Source organism: Mauremys reevesii, linkage group 15, assembly GCF_016161935.1.
Source record: "Mauremys reevesii isolate NIE-2019 linkage group 15, ASM1616193v1, whole genome shotgun sequence".
NCBI classification, from domain to species: domain Eukaryota; kingdom Metazoa; phylum Chordata; order Testudines; family Geoemydidae; genus Mauremys; species Mauremys reevesii.
In genome coordinates, this window is record NC_052637.1 from 23,034,622 (window position 1) to 23,057,793 (window position 23,172).

General features: G+C 47.0%; 1 protein-coding gene across 5 annotated transcripts in view; it reads left to right on the forward strand.

The window, feature by feature from the left end:
* Positions 1-23,172, forward strand: part of NTN1 (netrin 1) — a 233,169-nt gene that overhangs the window by 198,196 nt on the left and 11,801 nt on the right. For all 5 annotated transcript variants that reach the window (XM_039501596.1, XM_039501598.1, XM_039501594.1 and 2 more), the window contains one exon: positions 3,872-3,946. In XM_039501596.1, the coding sequence (XP_039357530.1) occupies positions 3,872-3,946 (75 nt within the window). The remainder of the gene's footprint in view (positions 1-3,871; positions 3,947-23,172) is intronic.

Sequence of the window (23,172 nt, forward strand, 5' to 3'; positions counted from 1 at the left end):
TCTGTCTGTGACTGTAGCCTTCATAAAGAATCTCCTTTATATGAATTGCAACCAAGTTCTGGCCCTTCTCTACCCCTACAGAGGGTATGACACGCAGACAGGTTTAAGGATTACAAAGGAAACCTCTGAGGACAGGCAATTGAATGATTGTCAGAATGCAAGCCCTATAGGGTTAGTGAAAGAAAGGGCTAGATATTATAAAAGATTCCAGCTAAAGCTTTCTGCCAATGCTTTTATGGGATATCCACTCTCTGTTCCAGTGTGTTTCAAGTCTTGCTTAGAGAGACAAGGTGGGTGAGGTAATATCTTTTATTGGACAAATTTCAAGTCTTGCTTGACATTCAGGATCACATTAAAAGAAGAAAACAAAAAGCCGTAATGATTTCTATAATCCGTTGGCCCTTGGCTATTCTTTTCCATTTAAATGGTTCTTGGCAGGTTGGGAGCCTGGTAGGGAATCTCAGCAGGGCTTCTGGCATGGAAAACGGTGTTGTTTCAAATGATAGGTTTTGCTTCTGGCCCCTACTTTGATTAGATCATATTTAGAGAGCACAAAGCAATTTATCATCATTCTGAGGGATGGGAATAAAGTTGATAGCAGTCAAGAGACTAGTGTCTGGAGAACAATAGGAGCGAATGGAGATGGTCTGATGAGGCCGTGTGTGTATTTGGTTAGGATTAGTCTGGGGGCTAGGGCTTGGGTTGGAGGTGGACTCAGAGTTAGATTTTGAGATCTTGCAAGATTTTAGCCCTAACTGGTGGAAGTCTGGAAGATTAGCCATCCTGGAATTTCTGTCATCTTGGTCTCTTAGCAAGACTGTGGCCACATCCCAACCAGAACCAGAAAATAATCTGCTTCTGAGTTTAAACGTGACCTGGCACCAAAACAATTGGCCAGGTCTGGGATCAGGGGATTTGAATTCTCTCAGATTTGTAAAGCACCGAGGCACCTAACTCCCTTCAAGTTAGGCATCTAAACGTTTTGAAAATCCCACTAAGTGCCTATCTTCATCTTTAAGGGCTTAAATACCTTTGAAAACCTGACTCCTGGTCCCTTGGTGTTGGGCAACTGCACTTCTCCTGGCTGTACCTTGTATATTTAGCAATACAGGAGGTGCATTCCAACTAGTTCTACCTAACACAGGACCGGATTTTGATACTCTTGCTCCTGTTGAGTAGTAACATGCTCCATTGAAATCCGTGGCACTACTCATGGGGTAGGATACATACGCAGAGGAGTAAGGGTGGCACGATTGATGCTTTCTACTTAGGCATGCCTGGTATGTCCCAGCAGAAGTCAGCTGGCTAATGCAGAGGTCTGTGTTTTCATCACGCATTGGAGACGTGCTGACTTCCCACCAGAGTCAGCACAGGTTCAATAGAACAAACTTCCCCAGCAATTCTGGAGAGTAACTCCAGTTTCAAATAGCTATTACAGCTACAAAGGCCCTAGTGGCCTTAGACACCTCTCGTTCCTTCTGCACCTCTCCAAGGTTAGGAGAGTGGTGGGTAAGATGTTCCTAGTTCCCAGTCACTTCCCCACGCTGTGCCTCTGTCACCCCTCTACCCTTGGTCTATTTAGATTGTGAGGTCTTCCAGGCAAGGGCCATTTCTCCCTATGGGTTTGGACAAGACCTACCACAATGGGGCCCTGATCTCGGCTGGAGCCTCCAGACACTACTGTAATGCAAATAATAAGAGCAGTGTAACAGGGTGGCTGGTGTGTGGGCTGGAGAGCCTGGAGCTAAGGCAGCCCTGATTGCAAGATGAGCCCCACCTGAGAGAAATCTAGTGATTCCAATATAAGAGGGGCATGGCTGGGAAAGTAGCTGAGCTTGCCAGAGGCAGTACAGGTGGCCTGGCTGTAAACGGGATGCTTGGGAAACAGGACGTTGGGTGGAGCTGGGGCTGGTGGATGGAGCAGCTATAAGGAGCAAGTTATGTTGCTGCAGAGTCCTAGCCAGACCACACTGGAATTACAGGAGGGAAGGTTTGCTGCGAAGCTGTGTGTTTGTTCTGGACATTTGACAAAGTTTGTTGCCAGCCTGAGGAGTGCCGGTGAAGAGCAAATTAGGGGATTTGACCTTACAAGGTCACTGGAGACTGAGTGAGTTAAAGGGGCCTGTATGAAGGGGAAATAGAGGTGGAATGGCCACAAGGTTGTAAGCGGCAATAGTGTTACAAGCAGGTTCAGAAGATCAGGTTCAATGCTGGAGGAGATGCAGGCGGACACTGCATGGTTCTGTTTAGAACATTCCAGCCAAGGCTTATCTCCAGCAGCAAATTGCATCAGGTCAGAACATGAGCTTGGGGAGGTGTGTCGGAAAGTCACCTGCAACTTCCCATCAGCTGGATCTGGGCAAACCCTGCTGTGACCAGTGGCAGATGGCTCATCTGCTTGTGCCCTGGCAGCCTTGCCCTTCACTGGCACTGCTTTGCTTTCCTCCTCCCCGGCCCTTAGTCACAGAGCTCTGGTGGCATTTGCATTTTTTTAAGGATTACCAAAAAACTGCTTAAAAATGGGAGAGGGGTGAGCAAGATGTTGCAGAAGGGGTATTTTTGTGTGGATATCTGCCCTGATTCAGCCTGGCCACCTGCCTGAGTCAAACTCTCACTCCCTTTACATTTCCCCCTTCCATCAGGCCCATTTGCAGCAGAGCAGCCATGTGCACCAGAACCTCTAAGGCCAATGGTGGAAGCACCAACATCCAAGTGATTTAAAATTGTTACAGTGCCAAAGTTGCATGTGACGTTACTTTGTCGCCACCTTGTGCCAATATATTTACACATCACAGTGCAGTGTCATGGCGACAGGGGATGGATCATTTGATGATTACCTGTTCTGTTCATGCACTCTGGGGCACCTGGCACTGGCCTCTGTCGGAAGACAGGATACTGGGCTAGATGGACCTTTGGTCTGACCCAGTATGGCCGTTTTTATGTTCTTCTGGCAGTGCAATGTACTGCTGTTACATCATCACATTGCAGCATGGCTGCATCATGACGTGTTGTCTGCTCCAACCACGTGGCCAGACTTAGAACCGCCCTGTCAAAACTGGGATGGCTCTGCCAAAATCCGAGCAGGGAGGAGCCTCCGATATATCAGGAATAAGTCAGTATCCAGTGGGCTGCAATGCATGGAATTGCTCCAGCACAGCAAACACAGTCACTATGTTGCCAGCGCTGCCAGAGCAACAGTCCCGGCTCCATCACATTAGTGGCAGTGGAACACAGGCTGATGTTCGGAGGAGTAAAATCATCATGTCACAGCAGTAGGGCCCATTAGAAATGAAATGTTCCTACTGGGGTATTTTATTTGCACACTCCAGTAGAGTGGACACCAAAAGGCTTTGCTAATGCTTCATGGGCTGCTAATTTCCTCTCTGACCTCTTTTGTCGGCGCATGACCCCAGCCAGAATCTCTCTGCAATGAATGCCAAAGCCTGCCACAGGCCTGGGTTAGGGGTTACAATGAGGCCTCTGTGGGCTTTAATCAGGCTCCAGTTTGCAGTTTAAGAACGGGGAATTTGTGTGGCTCTCAAAAGAGCTGGGTGGCACAATAAGGGAGGCCCCGGGCTCTCCCATGAAGGCAGAGGCAGCCCGGCGAAGCCAGCTAAAGGGATTCGTCAGGCGGGGAGGAGGGAGGATGGCTTCCTTTGTAAACGGCTTTCTTTAGAAAGGAAGGTTTTGCTGAATGCCCCTGCTAGACGACCCAATCAGGGCCTGGCAGATGGATATCACAGGCATGCTGCTTATTCATGGCAGCCTGCAGCTTTTCTCGCTTCCCCCTCCCCCAGCCTTTTATGCATTTTTAAGGCTAATTTGTTTTGTTAATCTTTTCTTGCCCTCCCGCTTTCTCTCCCCCATACAGATTGTGACTCATACTGCAAGGCGTCCAAGGGGAAGCTGAAGATTAACATGAAGAAATACTGCAAGAAAGACTATGGTGAGTTGTGCATTCTTGGCCTTCCCAGCGCTTTTAAAATGAGAAGGATTTTAAAAAAAAAATCTCTTTCCTCAAATGCAATTGGCCTCATTCATATTAGATGAGACTGCAAGGGATGAACTCTAGCATGTCTGAACTCAGGACATGTTCTGCCCAGCATAGTCACAGATTGCACAGGAGAAAAGCACGTATGTGGCCGGGACCACATGCTCTTCCTCAGAAGATATGGAAGGAGCAGATTGGTCAGGCTTCCCGTACAGCTCCATCTCTGCTCTAGTGCAATCTCTGGTCATTCCTGCCCCATGCTCTGAGTGTGTTGTAACCTGTATTTTAGGCATTATTTTTCTATGGTTTAGAGATGAAATCAGACTCCCTAAGCAAGACTCTAAATCGCAGTGATGCCTACGTGTGCAATGACACTTCTAAAACATGCAGTGCTGCTTTAAAAGTATGTGCAATGAACAGTGACCACAATTCCCCCAGGGTCCTTGCCCAGCCCCGCCACTGCATTCTCTGTTACCTAGAGTCCTCTGGGGCCACGCCCACGCCTCAGCCCAAGTGATGCATACTCTGTGACGGCAGGTGACTTTTAAAAATTGTTTTAGGCTCTGGAAAACTAGTGGCCAATGCTGCTTTGTCATCTGAGTGCATGTACTCTTCCCCACCCAGCTACACCAGGCACAGCTCTCCCCGTAGCACGGAAGTCTCATGGTTTGGGCTCCGTGCTACAGGTTATCATTAGCGCTTAGCAATTTTCAGAGTGACTGAAACAAGGGGTAGGGGAAGAGATATGTCTGCAGACACAGTGACTGGTCTGCTGTGTCTTAGCAAAAGAATAGTGTGTGTTTTATACAGTAGGATTTTAACGATTGTTCAAGTGAGGATGGCGTCCAATTCACTGGGACACCTCCCAAAAGTCAGACCGTGCACAATCAAAAGCTCTCCCATCTCATTTGTCTGGAAAGTTAGTTTTCCAAATGAGATGGGAACATCTAATCAAACGACCAGCTTCAGAGGTTCCGAGGCTTTTCCACTTCCAGAGCCCTAACTTCCTATGCTCTGGCACTTCCCAGGCAAAGTAGCTGGATAATTTGGCAAGAGGGGTGGTGGTGTGTCACATCACATGACTTAGCAGTACAGAGACCCCTGAAGTCAATGCTGCAGTGCCAGTTAATACCAGCAGAGAGCCTGGCCTCTAAGGGTTAGCTATTGGTTACACACTTCTGTTTTTGTTTTGATTTAATGTAGATAAAATAAACCCAATGAGCTCCTAAGCTAAACTATCTGCCCCTTAAATGTAGGGGGACAAGCTTTATTGGCCCAGCTTCTGTTGGTGAGAAAGACAAACTTTCCAGCTTCACAGAGCTCTTCTTCGGGTCTGGGAAAGATACTAAGAGAGTCACAGCTAAATACCAGATGGAACCGATATACTTATGCAAAACGGTCTGATTAATTTGTAACACTAGTTTTGCCAGTGACTTCTATGGAGTTACTCCTGATTCACACCAGTGTCTCTGATTCACACCAGTGAGAGAAGTATCATAGATTTTAAGGACAGAAGAGACTCTTAGATCATGTAGTCTATAAACGCAGACCAGAGAATTTTACTTCTGTATTGAGTCAAACATCAACCCTTTGCATTTAATGATACGGTGATGCTTAGCTCCTTGGTCATGAAAATATCTTTACAAAGAGAAGTTTGTAATGGAGCTGTGATTTAATTACATCATCAATATCTTTGACAAGTTCTCGGGCCAGTGTCAGCTGCAATTCAAAGTGTTGAGTCTCATCTATAGAGCCCAATGGGCCTCATTCTGATCCTAGATACTCTGGTAGCATTTCACTGAGGGGGCTCCAAAGAAGTCAACAGACTTACTGTGGGCTTAGCTGAAGTTAAATGAGGTTAGAATCTGTCTTGGCTTTCGGGGAGATCAACCCTGCTTCCCAGGTGTTGCCATTGCAGTTGAGATTAGCTGGGGGGATTCTAGGTGTTAGGAACCAGATTGCACAGGAATTTTCCATCAATCTGTTAAGGGTGGAATCAACGGGGCTCTGTAGAAATGTAACTGAAGTTTGTAGCAATGACTTCAAACATGCCTACAGGGACCGAGACCATTTCTATAGGTTTTTTTTAAGTCACCTATAGAATTCCACATTAGGGATCTAATTTTCTATTACATTTTATAGGATAGTCCAGAAATCCTACAGAAAAACGATCATTTTCTGTTTAATTCCATGGGGCTTTCCCATTAGGGAGGGGAACTGGAGGCAGCAGGCTGTGTGCAGTCGAGTATTCTGGACTCCTGAATTCACTTCCTTCACTAGGATGAGGTCCTGAGCCAACTTCTGTTGAGGTCAACGGGAATCTTCCCGTTGACTGTAATGGAAACTGGATTGGGCCCTGGCAGAGCCTGGGCCACCTTCTCCCTTACACGGAAGCTCCTTTACCTCAACCTGGCAGTGTAAAGAAAACTTAAAGTGGGTGTGAATTACAGTTGTATCCACTTTAAAGCCCCTTGATGCTGCCAGAGTGAGGTAAAGAGGCCTTTGTGTAAATGATCAGCCTCCTGTGTCTACTGATCTTCAGAGTCCATCTCTAAGCACTGGCTGTTGCCTATATGCAGTGGGGGAGTGGCCTGGTGTATAATACACTATGTAAAGGGGTTCAGATCCACAGCTGGTGACACTCAGCGCATTGCTGGGGCAGGGCCTGACATCTTTAGTCAGGCATGCAGTTCTACACTGGCGTGCAAAATGGCCTCCTCCGTGCAGCACAACCTCGCCCAGATGGTGCATAAGAGCCCACACAGTGTGGAGCCTGCCATGTAGATCTAGAACGTGGTGTCCTCCAGGTGTGTTTGGGGGCCAGATGGACTTGTCCCATGGGCACAGCTGGTTCAAGAGCACACACGCATGCACTGCATACACTGCTCCAGTGAGCTCAACCGTGCTACATCCACTTAGGAGCCGGTCTAGGGTATTTATTAGGGCCTTTTGTTTGTAACAGTTGCTTGTTAGGTTCAGTATTGTACATGCTCCTAGAGCTGTACCAGGCATATTTTAAAATCAGTTCTTTAAACTAATGAATAATGAAGTAATTACAAGATATTGTCTGGCCATGTTTTATTTCTGTGGGTGTCTTGATTTCATCCCCACCACTCCTAGGCACAAGTAGCACATTATATCCCCATCCCATTGGCTCCCTTGCTGGGGGCTAAGATATTATTGCCCAAGCCCTGTATCCTACCCATGTCATGTTTGGGGTTGATCAGCATACTTGTGCATGGCGATTTCAAACTGTTGCTGTGTCAGTCCAGGGCCAGTTTTTAATGTGATGCCTGGAGCAAGCCCAGATGAGCTCAGCTGAATGCTGGAGGCCTCTGGAAAAAAAATAAAAAGGCATCCTCTCTGTATCAAAGTTTCCAGCAGCAGTGGTAATGGCACCTCCTCCTCCTCGTTCCGAACGTGTAGTCACACCAGCCGCACGGCACATCCTGGAAGTGTTTGCAAACGCAGAACTAATTTCCATTTAACACTCCTTCACAACATCTTTTTCATACAAGGGAATTCCTGGCAGTGGCAGAAATTGCTGTGTTCCGAGATGCTCCGCTTTGGCTTTGTATTCTGACAGCTTCGCGTGAACTCACGCGATCAAGTGCGCACAGAGGGGCAGTAAGAAGAGGGCCCTGTTCTTGTACATATACCCGCCTCCTCTTCCACCCCCCAGCTCCCACCCACCCTCCCTGTGAAATCAAATTCCATCGTGCATTTACGGAATTAAACCCTGAATAATTTATCATCTTTGTTTTCTAACATGGGGGGGGGAGGGGGCAAACTTTGAAACAGCAGCAATCGGGACTTTCCCAGCCAGTCCCACTGCGCAGGGCTTGAATGCAAAATCTGCCTGTTTATTCTTGCTTTATACCACATGGCAAATGTGTTCTGAAGTTTAAATGCAAGACCATCCCCATTCTGCAACAATGACCAGGCAGGGCTGGAATGCATTCACTACAGAATATTAAAAAGGACCCTGCCAAATTCTGCTCCCACTGATACACGAGCCACCAGGGGTTTGAAATCCTATTTTAAAATCAGCCACAAATGTCTTTCCTTAGCGTTACTTACAAGTAGTGTCTTCAATTATTAGAGGGAAATAATTTTAAAAATCACAAGCACTTTTCATCTTTGAAGCTGTGTGTTGACTTTTTGCATTTCACAAGTTAGTTTCAACATCATTTCCAGTCAGTTACAGCTTCTCGTTCTCACGCACTAGCAGTCCTGCAATGTAGGAATTTTACAGCATGGCAACGGTTAGGGTTGCTTCACCCCTCAAAATTCTTGTTTTTATTGATTTTTTTTTTTAAATCTGTATTAGGTTTTGTGAAACATTTTTTAAAAGAAGAACTAAAGTTTTGGGCTTCAGCAATCTCATGCTATTGCTTTAAGATGCTGTCCTGTCAGATACTATGGTTGTGAAGACAGTATAAAAACCTGTATAAAACAGTACAAAAACCTATACTTGCAATGAAGCACCCTACAGGGATGCATAGGAGGAAAGAGGGAGCTATGGAAGTTGCAATCTTTTGTTTATTTTTGTTCCATACAGTAGCAACATTTGTTTAAAACAAAACAAAAACAAACAAACAAAAAAAACTTTCCAAGGAAGCTTGTGTAGGGGGTTGGGTTCCGATCCTGCGATGTGCTGAGACCCTGCTGGGAAGTGGAGCGTCCCTTCACCTCCACTGAAGGGGCTCTAAAATGGAGGCGCTCAGGCCCCCAGAATCACACCCGTAATGCAGTTCATACCATTCTCCCATGCCCATACAGGCCTACGGTCAGTACATCGTCTTAGCTGGGGCTAAAGAACATTCAGGACTCTACTTTTTCAAGCAGTGATGTTTGAGTGAACGTACCAAATGGTATCAAGTCAAATGAAGGAACATCCAAGGGCACCAAAAATGTGTACACCTCGGCTCTGCACGGGGAGAAGAGGGTGGGGGTGCGGGCGAGTGATCCCAGCCACATAGGCTAGCCCGCACTCATGCTGGCGGGGCCTTGTAAGCATGCATTAGGTGAGGGCAGCCCAGCTTCCGAAACATTCCAGGAGGGAATAAAGGATTGAAAAGGCGCCCGGAGTGATAATAAAGACTTTTTGACTGACACCCCAGCGGGAAGCCAATTAGGAAGCAGTTTGCCTCAACTTTACGGAATGATAGCGGCTCTGAATGTCCTAAAAAGCCCCAATTAGGTTGAACATGGTTACTTCTCCTGTGAGCTAAAGCGGGGAGCTATCATCTGGATAGCTCTGCTCAATAGGGCTTTTTAATCTTCCGTTTTAATTCAGTGACTCAAAGCGGATCTTTTTATTTATTTATTTGTATCTATTTGTGCTTTTTTTTTTAAATAGGCTGTTTCCTGCAAAGTATATTCTGTACAAATATTTTGAGCTAAGCCATGTAAGAGGGATGCAACTTCAATTTAAACTTCAATGAGACTTGGGGTAGAACAAAATTCTTTTTACTTTACTACTAAGTGGAATTAGTTAATGACTTTGCTAAATCCCCGTTACACAGAAAACAAGACTGAGCTGGTAAACTGGGAGGTTGTTAAACTGTCTGAGCTCAGGGCTTTGCAAGCGATGCACTGGGAAGCCTTGGGTTTGTGGGGGTATCTAGGTTTGGGGGTAAAGTTGGTGAGGAGACCCCACCCCCCATCTTCCTGGCCTAGTGAAGAAGTTCATGGCAGAGGTTACTTCTCAGCTGCTTTGCACCTTGTGTGGTTGTTCACAGTTGTGCAAAGAGGGTGTGGGACGCTCGCACTATGGTGTGAGTGAGCGGAGGATTCTGACCGGATAGCATTTTACTCCCATTTCCACAGGGGAGAATGATATGCAGCATTCAAGGCAAAGGAGAATTAGATGCCTGGTTTCCATTCTAATGGAGGTCCAGCCATCTCTGCAGGCCAGCCCCTGGAGTCAAATGTACTTGGTTTGCTGCAGCTCCATTTGTCTCCTGTTTAGTCAAAGTGGCTTAGGCCAGGTCTACACTAGCAGAGATTTGCCAGTTTAGTTCCACTTCTATAGCTACACCAGCAAACGCTCCTAGTGCAGGTGTGGGTATACTGGCAAAAAGGTTATTTTGCCAGTAATGCTGATACCAGGGCAGCAAGCAGATTAAGCTATACCAGCAAAAGCCCTTTTAGGCTTGTATAATTCCATCTCCACTAGAGCTTTTGCCAGGATAATAATGTAGAAAAAAAAATCATCCCCCTTAACCAACATTGCTATACTAGTAAAAGCATAGGCCTGGTCTTAGACCAAATACTCTGGTCCAACTGAGATGTGCTCAGCACTAGAATGTGATGCAATCCCGCATCAGAGTCAAGGACTGAGCCATTCTTTACGCCATCCTTTGTGCCTACCCCATTCAGAGCTGTCCAATCACCAGGCTGCTACCCAGGCAAATTAGATCAGCCTCAGGGTTGCTCTACTTTACTCAAGCTCTTTGTGGTCTCAGAGGGCCAATCCCAAATCCAGGGATCAGAGAGGTGTTGAGATTCCCCAGCCTGGTCCCAAGTGCTGGGTAGTGGGGGGAGCACTGGAGCTGCTTTGCTAGCCTTACACCATGGAGGGTTCCCTAATGCAAGAAGAATCCTACCTTGGCCAGTTAAGCTGGCTTTAAAGCTGTTTTGCCCTACGGGAGACACACAAAGCAACCATAACTGGCCAGGGAATTTGGGCCAGGGAAGTTTCTGCCCATGTGACTCCGGGGTGAGTATTGGTGCCTGACTCCAAGCCCCTGGAGATCTCAGAGGCAGTTCTGTGGCCACCGGTGAGAATTTCGAGCTACATGTGTCCAGGATGCTGCTGGCTGCATCAGCATCACTAGAGAGTCTGCCCTTCTGCCAGCACAACTGGGTACCTGAGTCAGGTACCTGGCATCAGTATTTGACCCGAGGGAGTGATGGGTGCTTAGCACCTCTGAAAAGCCAGCCACTTATTTAGATCCCTACATTTCAAGCCTTGGTTTTCCTGTCGGTAGGTGTCTTTTACCTGTGGTGCCTAACCAGTGATGAACAGGAACTATGTTAAACAGTGCCCCCGGCTCCAAGGGGTGGAGCTCAAGCATCTAGAGCTGCTGGATATGTTGGAGCATTCCCTGACACCACTAAGCGAGTGAGAGGACTCAGTTAATAGAGAATTAAAGGACGATAAGATAAGTAATGCCAGTCATGACAGGTCTATGGAAAATATATCCTGTCAACTTGATATCTAGTTCTGAAGTTTGGCTGCTAATGGTAATAGTGTTGATGTAATATACATAGACTTCTGCAAGGTGTTTGACTTGGTAGCACATGATATTCTGATTTAAAAAAACTAGAAAGATATGAAATTAACATGGTACACATGAAAAGCTCGCTAACCAATATGTCTCAAAATGTAATTGTAAACTATGTGTTTCTAGTGGGGTCCCACAGGAATCGGTTCTTGGCCCTACGCTATTTAACATTTTTATCAATGCCGTGGAAGACAACATACAATCATCACTGATAAAATCTGTAGATGACACAAATTGGGAGAGTAGTAAATAATGAAAAGGACACATCAGTGATACAGAACAATCTGGATTGTTTCATAAACTAGCTGCAAGGAAACACTATGCATTTTACTATAGCTAAATGTAAATATATACATCTAGGAAAAAAGAATGTAGGCCCTGCTTAGAGGATGGGAAGCAGTGACTCTGAAAAAGATTTGGGGGTTGTGGTGGATAAGTAGCTGAACATGAGCTCCTAGTGTAAGGCTGTGGCCAAAAGAGCTAATGCGATCCTGGAACGCATAAACAGGGAACCCTTGAGTGGGATTATAGAGATTATTTTTTTACTTCTGTGTTTGGCACTGGTGTGACTGTGTCTGGAATATTGTGTCTAGTTCTGGCATCCAGAGGGATGTTGATAAATTGGGAGAGGGTTCAGAGAAGATCCACAAGAATGATTGATTAACGGCTTAGAAAACCTGCCTTAGAGCTCCATCTATTTAGTTTAACAAAAAGAAGGTTAAGTTGATTTGATTACAGCCTATAAGTACCTACATGGGGAACAACTATTTAACAGTGGGCTCTTCAATCCAACGGTGGGCAGAGAAAGATCTAACATGCGCCAAAGGCTGGAAGTTGAAGCTAGACAAATTCAGGCTGGAAATAAGGCATACATTTTTAACAAGGAGAGTAATTAACCACTGGAACAATTTACCCAGGGCTGTGGTGGATTCTCCCTCACTGACAATTTTTAAATCTAGACTGAATGTTTGTCTAAAAGCTCTGCTCTGGGAATTGTTTTGGGGCAGGTCTGTGGCCTGTGTCATACAGGAGGTCATACTAAATGAGCACATGGTCCTTTCTGGCCTTGGGATCTATGAATCTGCGAAGGAGCAGTGAGGGGAGCGAAATAATGCAAAGGGAGGTAGGGCCTATGAAAGTCAGTGGGAGTCTTGTTACTGGCATCAGTGGGCAATGGATAAGGATCCCAATCCTCAAAGGTATTTAGATGTCTCAGTACTATTGAAAATGGGAATTCGGTACCTAATACCATTGAGGATCTGGGCCAAGGCCGCTAGAGATTTGAGCAAGAAATATCACCACAAGATTCAGTTTGGAACCCAGCTGCTAATACATGTTGGGAGAAATAGCATGACACATACCTAGTGTGTGAGAAGGTGCAACCTAGAGGGAAGAAAGAGTGAGAGCGCCTCAAGCTGAAAACGGACGACACATTAGGCCTGAATATGCAATGTGATGCAGCGGCCAAAAGGAAAAGGGCTAGTCTAGTTTTGGGGTTGCAGATGGAGAGGCACACATCATCACAAAGCCCCAGGCCCTTCTCTCTGCAGCTCTGGAATATTAGCCTGCTTCTTTTCTTACCATGGGCTTTAGTGGAGTTACTCCAGTTTTACCCTGCTGGGAGGGAGAAGAGAATTGGGCCAATTGTGATCATTTCTGGGCAACTATTTATTAAAAGAGATAGGCAAGTCGGATGGAGTTCAGAGAAAAGAAACCCAAAGTGGTTATGGCTTCATGTGGCCAAGCTGAAGAAGTTAAATCTGCATAGCCCGAAGCACAGTAACAATCCGCAGGTTATTAGAAGGGTCTGAAGTCCAAAGAGGCAGAGTAATAATTTAGTGAAGTACAGAGACTTTTAGACTGAATTTAAACTTCCCATGGAATAAGTTTCCTAAGGGATCCCCCTATTGCCTGGCCCACTTAGCACAGAACTGGACAGGCCAGTCTGGCGCTGGCAGGGAGATGGATGGGATTAAATAGCCCTTTTCCATCCTTCGAGGCTCTGGCTGTTCCACTCTCTGAGGAGGGAAGGATTCTGTCATTTCCAGCTCAGCTTCGGAATCTCCATTACAATCTCCTTGGCAGTCCCAGGCGCTCTGTCCTCACCTGAAGGCTCTGGCACCAGGCCCAGTGAAGCCAAACCCCAAGCAGCCATGAAGGAGAAAGCAAAACCACAGGCTGTGTTTGTAGGGATTCCCGGCTCCATTCCCTAGCACAATAGGATTTGTGCTAATTGGTGGCTTTGGAGGGGCTGAGGACAGGCCTGGGTCAGCATAGAAAGTGACTGGGTATTGACCTCTAGAGAAGGTAGCACCTCCAGCTCAAAGCTGAGGTCATTAGGAGGCCAGAGAAGGAAAGATTAACTGCCCCGCGGTATGTTTGTGCTGCGCCACACCTGGCCTGTGAATAAACAGAGGGTTTCAATTTCCAGAGCTGTTAATCTCTTAATTCTTACAGACATGTGCATTATACATTCTCTCCCTCCCCCTCCTCTCTCTCTCACCCCCCCCCCCTTCCTCTCCAAATGCAAAAATAAATCTACCCAGCCTGGACATTGAGACTTCTTGTTCACAGTCCTTCTGACCTCACTTGGGAGGGTTCCCTTTGCCCCAGCATGGGCCTGGTCCTGCAGAACTGAAGCCAGAGGGAGCAGGTCTGTAGCCTCTTCGTGGGGATCCCAGTGTGAACGGTGTCACCTAACTAGGAGGGAGCCCTTCCTCCTGCCTCGCCAGAGGGACCCGATCCTGTCCACTCCCACTGACATCTCGGGGGCTGCTCCGCACCTGACGCTATCAAGCCTAGCACACGAGTTTCCTTTGGCTTTGAACAGCTTCGCTTGCCCAGGAAGGGGCGGCAACCACAAGCTCCTTCTTAAAGCAAGAGCCAAAGCTGCCCTCCCTGTGCCCCGTGCCCCCTTGAGAGCAGAGCGCTCAGCCCCTTTCTGAGTGTAGCAGGAAGTGACCCCCCCAACACCCACATCCCTTTAGCACACCCAGGGGAGTGAGGGGAATTAGTGGGATGGGGGGGTGGCCTTCCAAACACAAGTCACTTGCCTGCCGTTACACAGCGTGCTGTCCGGCTGCTTGCCCACCCCCGCTCCCTTGACTCACCAGTCCCTTCCCAATCAACATTTGGAAGAGGGGCTGGGGGGAGATGGTGGGATCCTATTCGAAAAGGTGAGATCATCTTCTCACTCTGCCCTTTCTTGGAAAAATCCTTCCTTCACTGAGACTTCAGTTAGTCACCCCTTTGTTGAAAGGCATCTTGGCAGCGGCACATGGAAAAATCAAAATATGTTTTGAAAAGGCAACTTTTTAAAGTATTCCACATAGAAACCTAAACCGATCCGTTCTGAGGAGGCCCCTAGGGACAGACTGGGAGTGTGAGGGGCTAACCCATACCTCTGCTTTTTATAAAGCCTCTCTCCAGAAGAGAGACCTCCTCTCCGTATTATTGTGGAGAAACCCTATTGCTAAATGCAGGGGGAAAGTCCACGGAGCGGGAGTGAATTGCTATGAAATCCCCAGCATAACTGTGTCCATATGCTCTGGAACGCTGTGTGGCAAAGGAAAATTCTGGGGGAGAGGAACACTGAGGTAACCTGCTCCTCCAGGGCTGTAATAAAACTGGCGCAAGAATGAATTAGACCGTGCGAAAAGGAAAGGGCCTGGATGGGTCAAACAGCAAGAGATTAAACCTCATAAATCTCTGATATTAAACTGGTATGACACGGGTGAACCTAACCAATAAAACAATGCTGCAGCGTGAACGCCATCTTCCAATACTGGTATGAATGCTGCTGGAGAGGCAAGATTAAACCAGAACCATCTGACTGGATTGCCCTTAAACGTGGGGAGTTTAGATGAGCTAGGAACAGGATCAGAGCCATTACTGGGATTTGTTTCTGCTGCTATTGCCATCTGTGGCAAAACAGCCATTGACTTCAATGACAGCAGAATTTTCACTCTCCAAGCCTGGTTAGTGAAAAACCGAACAGATGCACATAAGGGGCTGGACTAAAGTTGGCTAGATTTAGGTTCAAATCCTGGCTTTGCGACTGGTTTCCTGTGACACCTCGGGCAAGTCACATGATCGCTGTGGCTCAGTTCCTGAGCTATCAAACAAGGATGATGTTACGTCCCTACAGCACAGGGTGCAATGAGGGTAAATACATTAGTGTTTATTAGTGTTTGTGGGATGCCAAGCTGCCACAGGAATGGTGGGGTGGTGCCCAGAGACAGTCTTATTATTGAGTAAACTGGTACATGTGTCACTTATAAAAACAGGTTAAACCCTCATGAACTTAGGGTGCTTGGGTTACATGGAACCTGGCCCTGAGCCACCACTGGGTTTGAGTTAGGGCTTGCAAAAGCAAAAACCATCTGAGATTCTCCAGGATGCAACCCAGCCACACTTTAGCCTTCGCCAGCAGCTTCCATCTGAGGCGCTCAGAGTGTTTTACAAATGTTGGCTGATTAAGCATCGCAGTAATCCTGTGCAATCAGTGTATTTCCCTTAATATGTTATCACTCACAATAAAATGAGCTGCTAGACACCCCAGTTTGCATGGTGGCATTTTCCATCAAGTACCTGCCATTTAGGGCTCTTTGGAGACTCCTTCCACAAGATACCAAGACTTTCTCTGCAGTAAATTCACATACACACACCACCCAGCAGTAAGTTCAGCCTGCCTGATTAATGATAATGTTAAAAATAATAGGTAAAGATGAACATTGAAGCTAGAACATCTTAGGAAATGTTACCCTTTTACAGTATTGCCAACTCTCACACTATTTGATGCCTTTCTTAAAGTCCTAGCTTCTGGAGTCCTGTGATTATGTCAGAAGCTCCATTTTTGGGGGGAGGGTTGTTTTTGTTTTTTAAAAAGTAAATTTCTAAGTATCATAGCTGAGGAGAAAAGCTTAAAAGCAGGGACCCTAAAGACTCAGGAACCAGAAGCCAAATAAAAAGAACCCCAGATTGGTTATATTTGAAAAATTCCTGATTTTTTTTAAGGCAACCTCATGATTTTCAGGACCTGACTCAAGCTTTTTGAACTCTGGGAGTTGACAGTGCTGCTTTCGTTTGGTCTTTTATGATGATGGCCTCCAACATTTTTTTAAAATCTATTTTTTTTAATTGACATATCAGGTCCTCACGTCATCCTCGTTGTCACATGAGGCTGTAACCTGTGCTCAGGTGGGAGGGGCTGCCAGTTCTTGCCCTGTTTAAAGACCACAGCAGCATATTGCCATCTGGTGGCTGTCTCAGGGTATGTCCAAAGTAAATTTGGTGGGTTTCGATTCAGCTCCCAGTGACGAGGTGTCCATGCCACCACAACTTCAGAGGGACCTAGGGCAGAATGGCCCATAACAACTGAGCATCTTCCCATCTCTGGGGCAGTACCTCACCATCCTGGCTGAGGCACGACAGTGCTGTAGTGCAGGGTTGGGTGGCTGGCCCTGCAGCCGTCTGTGCTGTACCTGTCCTGTGTTTAAGCAGAGCATTTCGTTCTCTGGGGCTGTATCTCTGAGAGCTTTAACCACAATAAAAGGCCCGGCGACAGGTGGAAGTTGCATTGGATTCACTTACATCGGGGTTTAAGTGAAACCAGTGCAAACCAGTGTGTGGACACACTTGTATCAGTTCAAAACTGGTTAATTGCAGGGGCAAGTCAAACAGCTATAAACCAGGTTTCCAGCAAGTTAAGAGCGTCAACGCACAAAGCTGCACTGGTTTAATTGAATTAGTTTCACACCACATCTTTAGTTAAACTCAGGCAACTGTGTGTGTAGACCAGGCCTTGGAGACAAACAGTCTTTACTCTGGTTTGACTCATTCCTGAGTCAGACCGACATCTCATCGAGGCCAATGTGCCTTTTGCCTGAGAGAGGAGTGTAAAAATGGAGCAAATGGTCTAACGCAAAGGTTCTCAAACTGGGGATTGTGACCCCTCAGGGGATCCCGAGGTTATTACCTGGGAGTCGCGAGCTGTCAGCCTCCACCCCCAAACTCTGCTTCGCCTGCAGCATGTATAAGAGTGTTAAATATAAAAGAAGGTTTTTTTAATGTAGACTGTGGGGTCGCACTCAGAGGCTTGCTATGTGGAAGGGGTCACCAGTGCAAAAGTTTGAGACTCACTGGTCTAAGGAAAGAATCCCCATTGCTGATCCAAGTGAGGCGCTGTCCTGTGGAATTAACCACACCTGCACATTTCACTGGCTTGAGATAGCAGTGGGCCTGCCCGGGTACCCGCGCCACTGGCTGGGATCCTGGAAAGCCACAGCCAGTTTTGCAAATGCAGAGCGAGGGGAGAGGTTAAGAAGAAGGTGGCTAGCTGATTTTTCAAAGCCCAAAGCACACAAGCAGGCGAAGGCAGCCAGAGGGATGCCTGCTCTGCTCTGCTCTAGGCCGCTGGAGCTGTGCACTCCCAAGGTATTCTGTTCAGGAACTGGACAGGAGCCATTCCGTGTTGAAAACCGGTGTCATCAGCCCAGGCTGCAGCCAGAGCTCTGTGAAAGCTGTGACTCATTTGATTTTGTTCTCCCCTCAGGGGGTACATTGCTGGAACTTAGCAGCATCACATGGCTGCTTACGGGGCACCCGCTGGTTGCTTCAACAGCTCGCCTCAATTACGAATCACAGCAATTTCGCCCATCGTGTATTTCTTATGCCAGGGCTCAGACTAATCCACTTTGCCTCTGATCATCGGGTGGGCTTTGTGGCTTGCCGTGTGAGCACCACTGTGAATGCAATGGGGGTGATGCCTTGCAGCGGGAAGTTCCCCTCTTCCCTGCTGGGAGAGGTTACCAGCCCTGTTAACCAGCTGGCTTGTCAAAGCTTCCTTTGGCTAAATGCTGATTTGATCTCCCTGCTGGCTGGCTGGGCCTCCCAGCAACGATGGGAGGAGGAACGGGCTGCGAGTGTGCATGTCTCTCTCCTGAGCATTGCTGCGCTGCCCTGGCCATGTGCTTCACCAAGCCAGTTCCCAGGGGGGCCAGGCAGTTAAGTTGATAATCAACCCCAAAGGGCTCTGATGAGATCATACTCCACAAGGGTGCCCAGCAGTGGCTTGCACTGAGATCGGAAGCATGACAAGGCCATGCCCTAGGCCGTGGTTGTCCAGCTGTGTCAGGGGGAATGGTTCAGGAGCCAGTGGAGTAAACACCTTCCCTGCCACCATTAATCACCCTGTGGAACAGGAGCATGGCCTGTCTGCCGACACTGGGGTGCTGGGCTCATGGGCCACCACAGCAGGATCAGCATTGCAGAGAGGCCACAGCGCCCAGCAGTGACATTTATCACTGGCTTCTCTGCCCTCTGGGAGGTTCCAAGTGACTGAAAAACACTGGAGCTGCCCCAGAGGCCACGTTGCAGTCGCACCCCTCTATCTCCCCACCCCACAGCGATGCACACGGCTGATTTTCCTCTTGTTGGGTTCAGAGTTTGATGTTAGGCTATTTTCAGACAAGACCTGTTGGCCTAGCCAATGAGGCCCAATGGGAAAAATCAGTGAGACAAGGTGTGACAGCTCCCTGACACCACCAGCCTGTTAGCCACCCAAACAGGCACATCTGGGCTTTGCCCTGCAGGCTAACAGTAGGTGAACCCCCAATCCCTGCACCCCTTTGAGGCGGTCCCCTGTAGTACCCAGCCCCTTCTCCACTGAGCACTCACAGAACTAGCAGGTCTTCTGTCCCCAAGGAACCAGTGCACACACCAGCATGTGAGATTCATCACAGGCACCACTGCTCGTTTAATACCACAGCACTGAGATATAGTTATAGTGAAACCAGCTGTCGATTATCACAGATCACCATTTCAGAGAGGGTGAGCAGGGATAATGGTAAGAAAAGGGTTACATATGAAACCAAATTATAAATGCTTCCTACAGTCTAACCCTTGCAGGCTAACCTGCAGGCTAAATCATTTTATCCTACCCCAAATGTCCTCTGGCATTTTTAGATCCTGTTTTCATGACTATCAATGCACTGTTCGCTTCGCAGATGCAGCAGAAAGGGTGTTACCCTGGCCTTCTCCTTGTAGACGCAAAGTTCATGGTCCGTTCCCAGAGTCAGGATGAGCCCCTGGAGCTTATTCTCCAGTGTGCACCCTCCCTGTTAACTTCCCAGCCCACACTGACTTAATATGCAAATGAAGCTTCCACTGTGCTGGCCTACAACGCTTAATATACATGTGAGTGACAGAGACAGGAATAAACATCTTGTGTCCAGCAGAAACCCACTTGTCAGTGCTGCTCTTGATACAGACTGCAGGGACGTAGTACCAGCAGACACACAACACCTGACATAGCATCTGTCTGTACATTTCACAACGGTATTAATGACCGTTTCAGACCTCACATGATATTCTTTGGCGAACCAGAATGTATAGCCCAGGAGCAGGATATTCCTGCATGGCCCTGGCCAGTTGGCACTGAGGGGCTCTTAGCGTCACATGAGGCTAGGGAGGCTGTTGAGACGGGCTGTGTGGTGAGCTGGGTGGTTGCCAGTGAGGTGGAGTTGAGGAGAACAGTCTGAGATGTGGGTTTGGTGCCTCAGTTGCCTATGATACACAGCGCACATGTAGCTATGGAAACAAGCACCTCATTGGGTTCGATGTGGGTTACAACACATACAGCTAATAGCCTTGCACAGGTGAGAGGCAGTGGGTGCCCTCAGTGGTTCTCACCACATTTGCTAATGCTCCTTGGAAAAGCACCTTTTCTCCTAACCAAGACAGGGCCTTTGCCTTTCTCTGGACTTCGGCCGAGGTCCTCAAAACTCTCATGGGATTGATTTCAGTGGAAATTAGGCACCTTTGCGGATCTGAGTCTGAAGATGTGTGTCTGATTTTCCATTGCCCTGCACCTTGTCTAGGTGACAACTTGTCTATGGCAATTTATAACACTAGCAACATTATTATTATTGCTTATGACTATTCTTGTCATGTTAGCCTGCAACTTATGTCATCATTTACATCCATGCAAATGAGTGGGAAGTGGGTATAAAACCTGGCCTGCTAACATTGCACACTGAAACGAGGTCACAAGTTGCGGGGCAACAGGGAATTGTTCCCTGAGTCTTAGGCCCTGTGTTTTTAATGCACTGGGGTACACTAAAGCAATGCCAGTTCCTTGGTGCAACCACCAATGCAGATGTGCTGCCCTGAAGGCTTACCCCAGTGTGATTTACTCCAGACAGTTAAAAAGAGTAATTTGCACCAAAGCAGCTCATTTACACTAGGGGTGTGCATTCGTGATCGGGGGGTGACATTTCCAAAAGCGCCTGACTTAGGCTCCAGAAGCAGGTTGGGACCTGATCTAATGAACTCCATGGGCATTAGGCACCTCACCTGCTTAGGTGCTTTTGAAAATCCCAGTAGATGCCTATCCACATCTTTAGGCTGCTAAATACCTTTGACCATCTGGCCCTTAGAAAGCTAAAGGTCCATTGAAGTCAGTGGGCTCTTGGCAATTTTGAAAATCAGACTTATGCTCCCAAGTCATGTAGGCACTTTTGAAAACTGACCCCCTGACCTTTGTGGCTGGGTCCCAGCTAACATGCCAACCACCTGCTCCAAAGCCAGACAGTGAAAGTCTCTCCCCATGCCCTAGCACAGAAGTCCATCTAAATATGCCATTGGGGGATCGTCCTGCCCAAACTCAGCCCTCCCTGGTGACTGGGAAGGTGACTCCATGCTACCACTGTAAAACCAAAGGCAAAGGGGTGAGTTTTCACTCCCCTTCTGACTGCACAAACTTCCTTTGGGAACCCCAGATGTGGGTGACAGATGTTTGGCCACAGTCACCTACCAGTTAGAGGAAACAATATTTGAAAGGCCACTTATTTTCCTTCAGCTCCAGGGAAACCACATGTTCTAGATGCAAGGTTGGAGCATAAAACTTTCTGTCAATGAAAACAGCAGTGGCTGTGCCAGCCACGCTTTCACCTAAGCCTTCAGTCCTTCCACTTCATTAATTAAAAAAAAAAAAAAGAGGACTTTGACATCAAAATATACAGCCTGTATTTTTAGACAAACCATGGTTCCTGTAACCACCTCTGTACAGTTCCTTCGCATTCATTTTCTCCATTCTGTCAGTGTGGATCAGGGCCGGCCAAAGGTTTAAGTTTTTTTGGAAAGACTTGTTTCCAAAAAAATAAAAAAACTGGCTCATCTTCACCATTTCTTACCTTCACACTAGTCTGGGAAATATGTGGTCAGAGCTCGGATTTCATGAAAGCATCTGGCACTCATGACGTGCGTTTTAAAAACAATATATATTTTGTAATTTTTTAAGGTATTTGTGGACTTACCAGCTTTCGTCCTCCCCCAACTTTTTAGCATTAAATCATGTTGTGTATGAGGTTTTTTATGCAGATGTGTTGCTCCTACAAGTGTTAATTCAGTAGGTTGAATGTTCATTTGTCATCTAAACAGGTCAGAGATTTTTGTTTGGGTGGCTGATTAGGTCTTCTTTTCAACCTACATAATGAAGGTTGCATCCCTCCAGCATTGACCTGGCTCACGGTAAATCTTACAGACAGACAGACTGACAGAGAGGCTGCATTGTAAATCAAGAGGTTGGAAGGAAAAAAATAAAATCCAATCAAAAAAAAGTGTTTCGTTGTTGAACTACAAAGGCAGGCTGGAAAACGGAAAAAGTGGCATGACTACATCCTCTGGGCTGAGCCAGCTTGGATCTCCCATAAAGTGATTTCTCTTTATTTTGTCTCCTGTCCAGTGCTGTAACTTCCAGTGGATTTTTTTCTCCCTCTCTCTGGTTTTATTGATTCCTCTCAGCTCACAATTAGCAAATAAATTCATGAAGTCTGCATAATCGTTTCCCCACGAGGCACTTTCCTGGAAGTCAACCGTTCCCTCATCAGAGGAAAGACAAAAATAAGAGACATGTTGTGTCAACTTTTTGCAACATCCAGCAGGGTCACCCATTCCTCCCCCATTTTCTGCTTACAGCTGCCATGAGCTTCATTTGACTGACAGCTCTTCAAAAGAAAAACACATTAACAAGGCAAAGGAAGGTGCCTCCAGATTTTGTCTCTGTTTCATCAACATGCAGCCACTCAAAATGCTCTATTACTCGAGTAATGAAAGCAGTTTTCCTTCCCTCCTTGTGGGTTGAAACTGAATCCACAACACTGACATTTTTATGAATGGAAATTCCGACTGCACCACGCATCACCAATCTGGCAACCCTACGGTAGTTCACGGCAGCAATGGAGACTAACTTTCTGTGCAGAGCTCAGGGCCCAGAGCCGGTGTTTGTCTCCTGTTTGAAATGCATTCACTTCTGGTGAAAGTGGCACAGGGACTAAGTGAATGGATGGGTTTCTCCACCTGGAAATGACTGTGTATCTATAGCATGAACTGGTGCTTTAAATAAGTATAACAAAGCAAGTAGCATGTGCAGTGAATTATTTGGGTGAAAAATAGCTGCCGAAAACTCTTATCAGGCAGTTGGTAACCAAAGGAGTTGGATAGGGCTTTATAATGCACCTCTGGTTCCATTGCTCTGGGTGAGCTTTGAGTAGAGATAATGACCTAGGGTTTTCAGAAGTGATTTTAGACATTTGGGGGACCTACAATTTTGGTGCTCAACTTGAGATATATTCAATCAGCTGCCTGAGTGGATGGCTTGTAGCGGAGCATCTGGGCGAAGATGGCAGTGGAGTGGATCCCTGGGCACAGGACAGGTGAGCGATTACAGTGTTCTGTTTGGGCCACATTTCAAAAAGAAACGGACATGGGCTGGGACAGAGGCAGCATCCACAGAAGTGGGCATGCAAACGATAAAAGGGGCTGGTGGTAACAGGAGGAGGTGGTTGAGTGACAAACATCAAGCAGCCCAGTGCATCAAGTTCTGGAGAG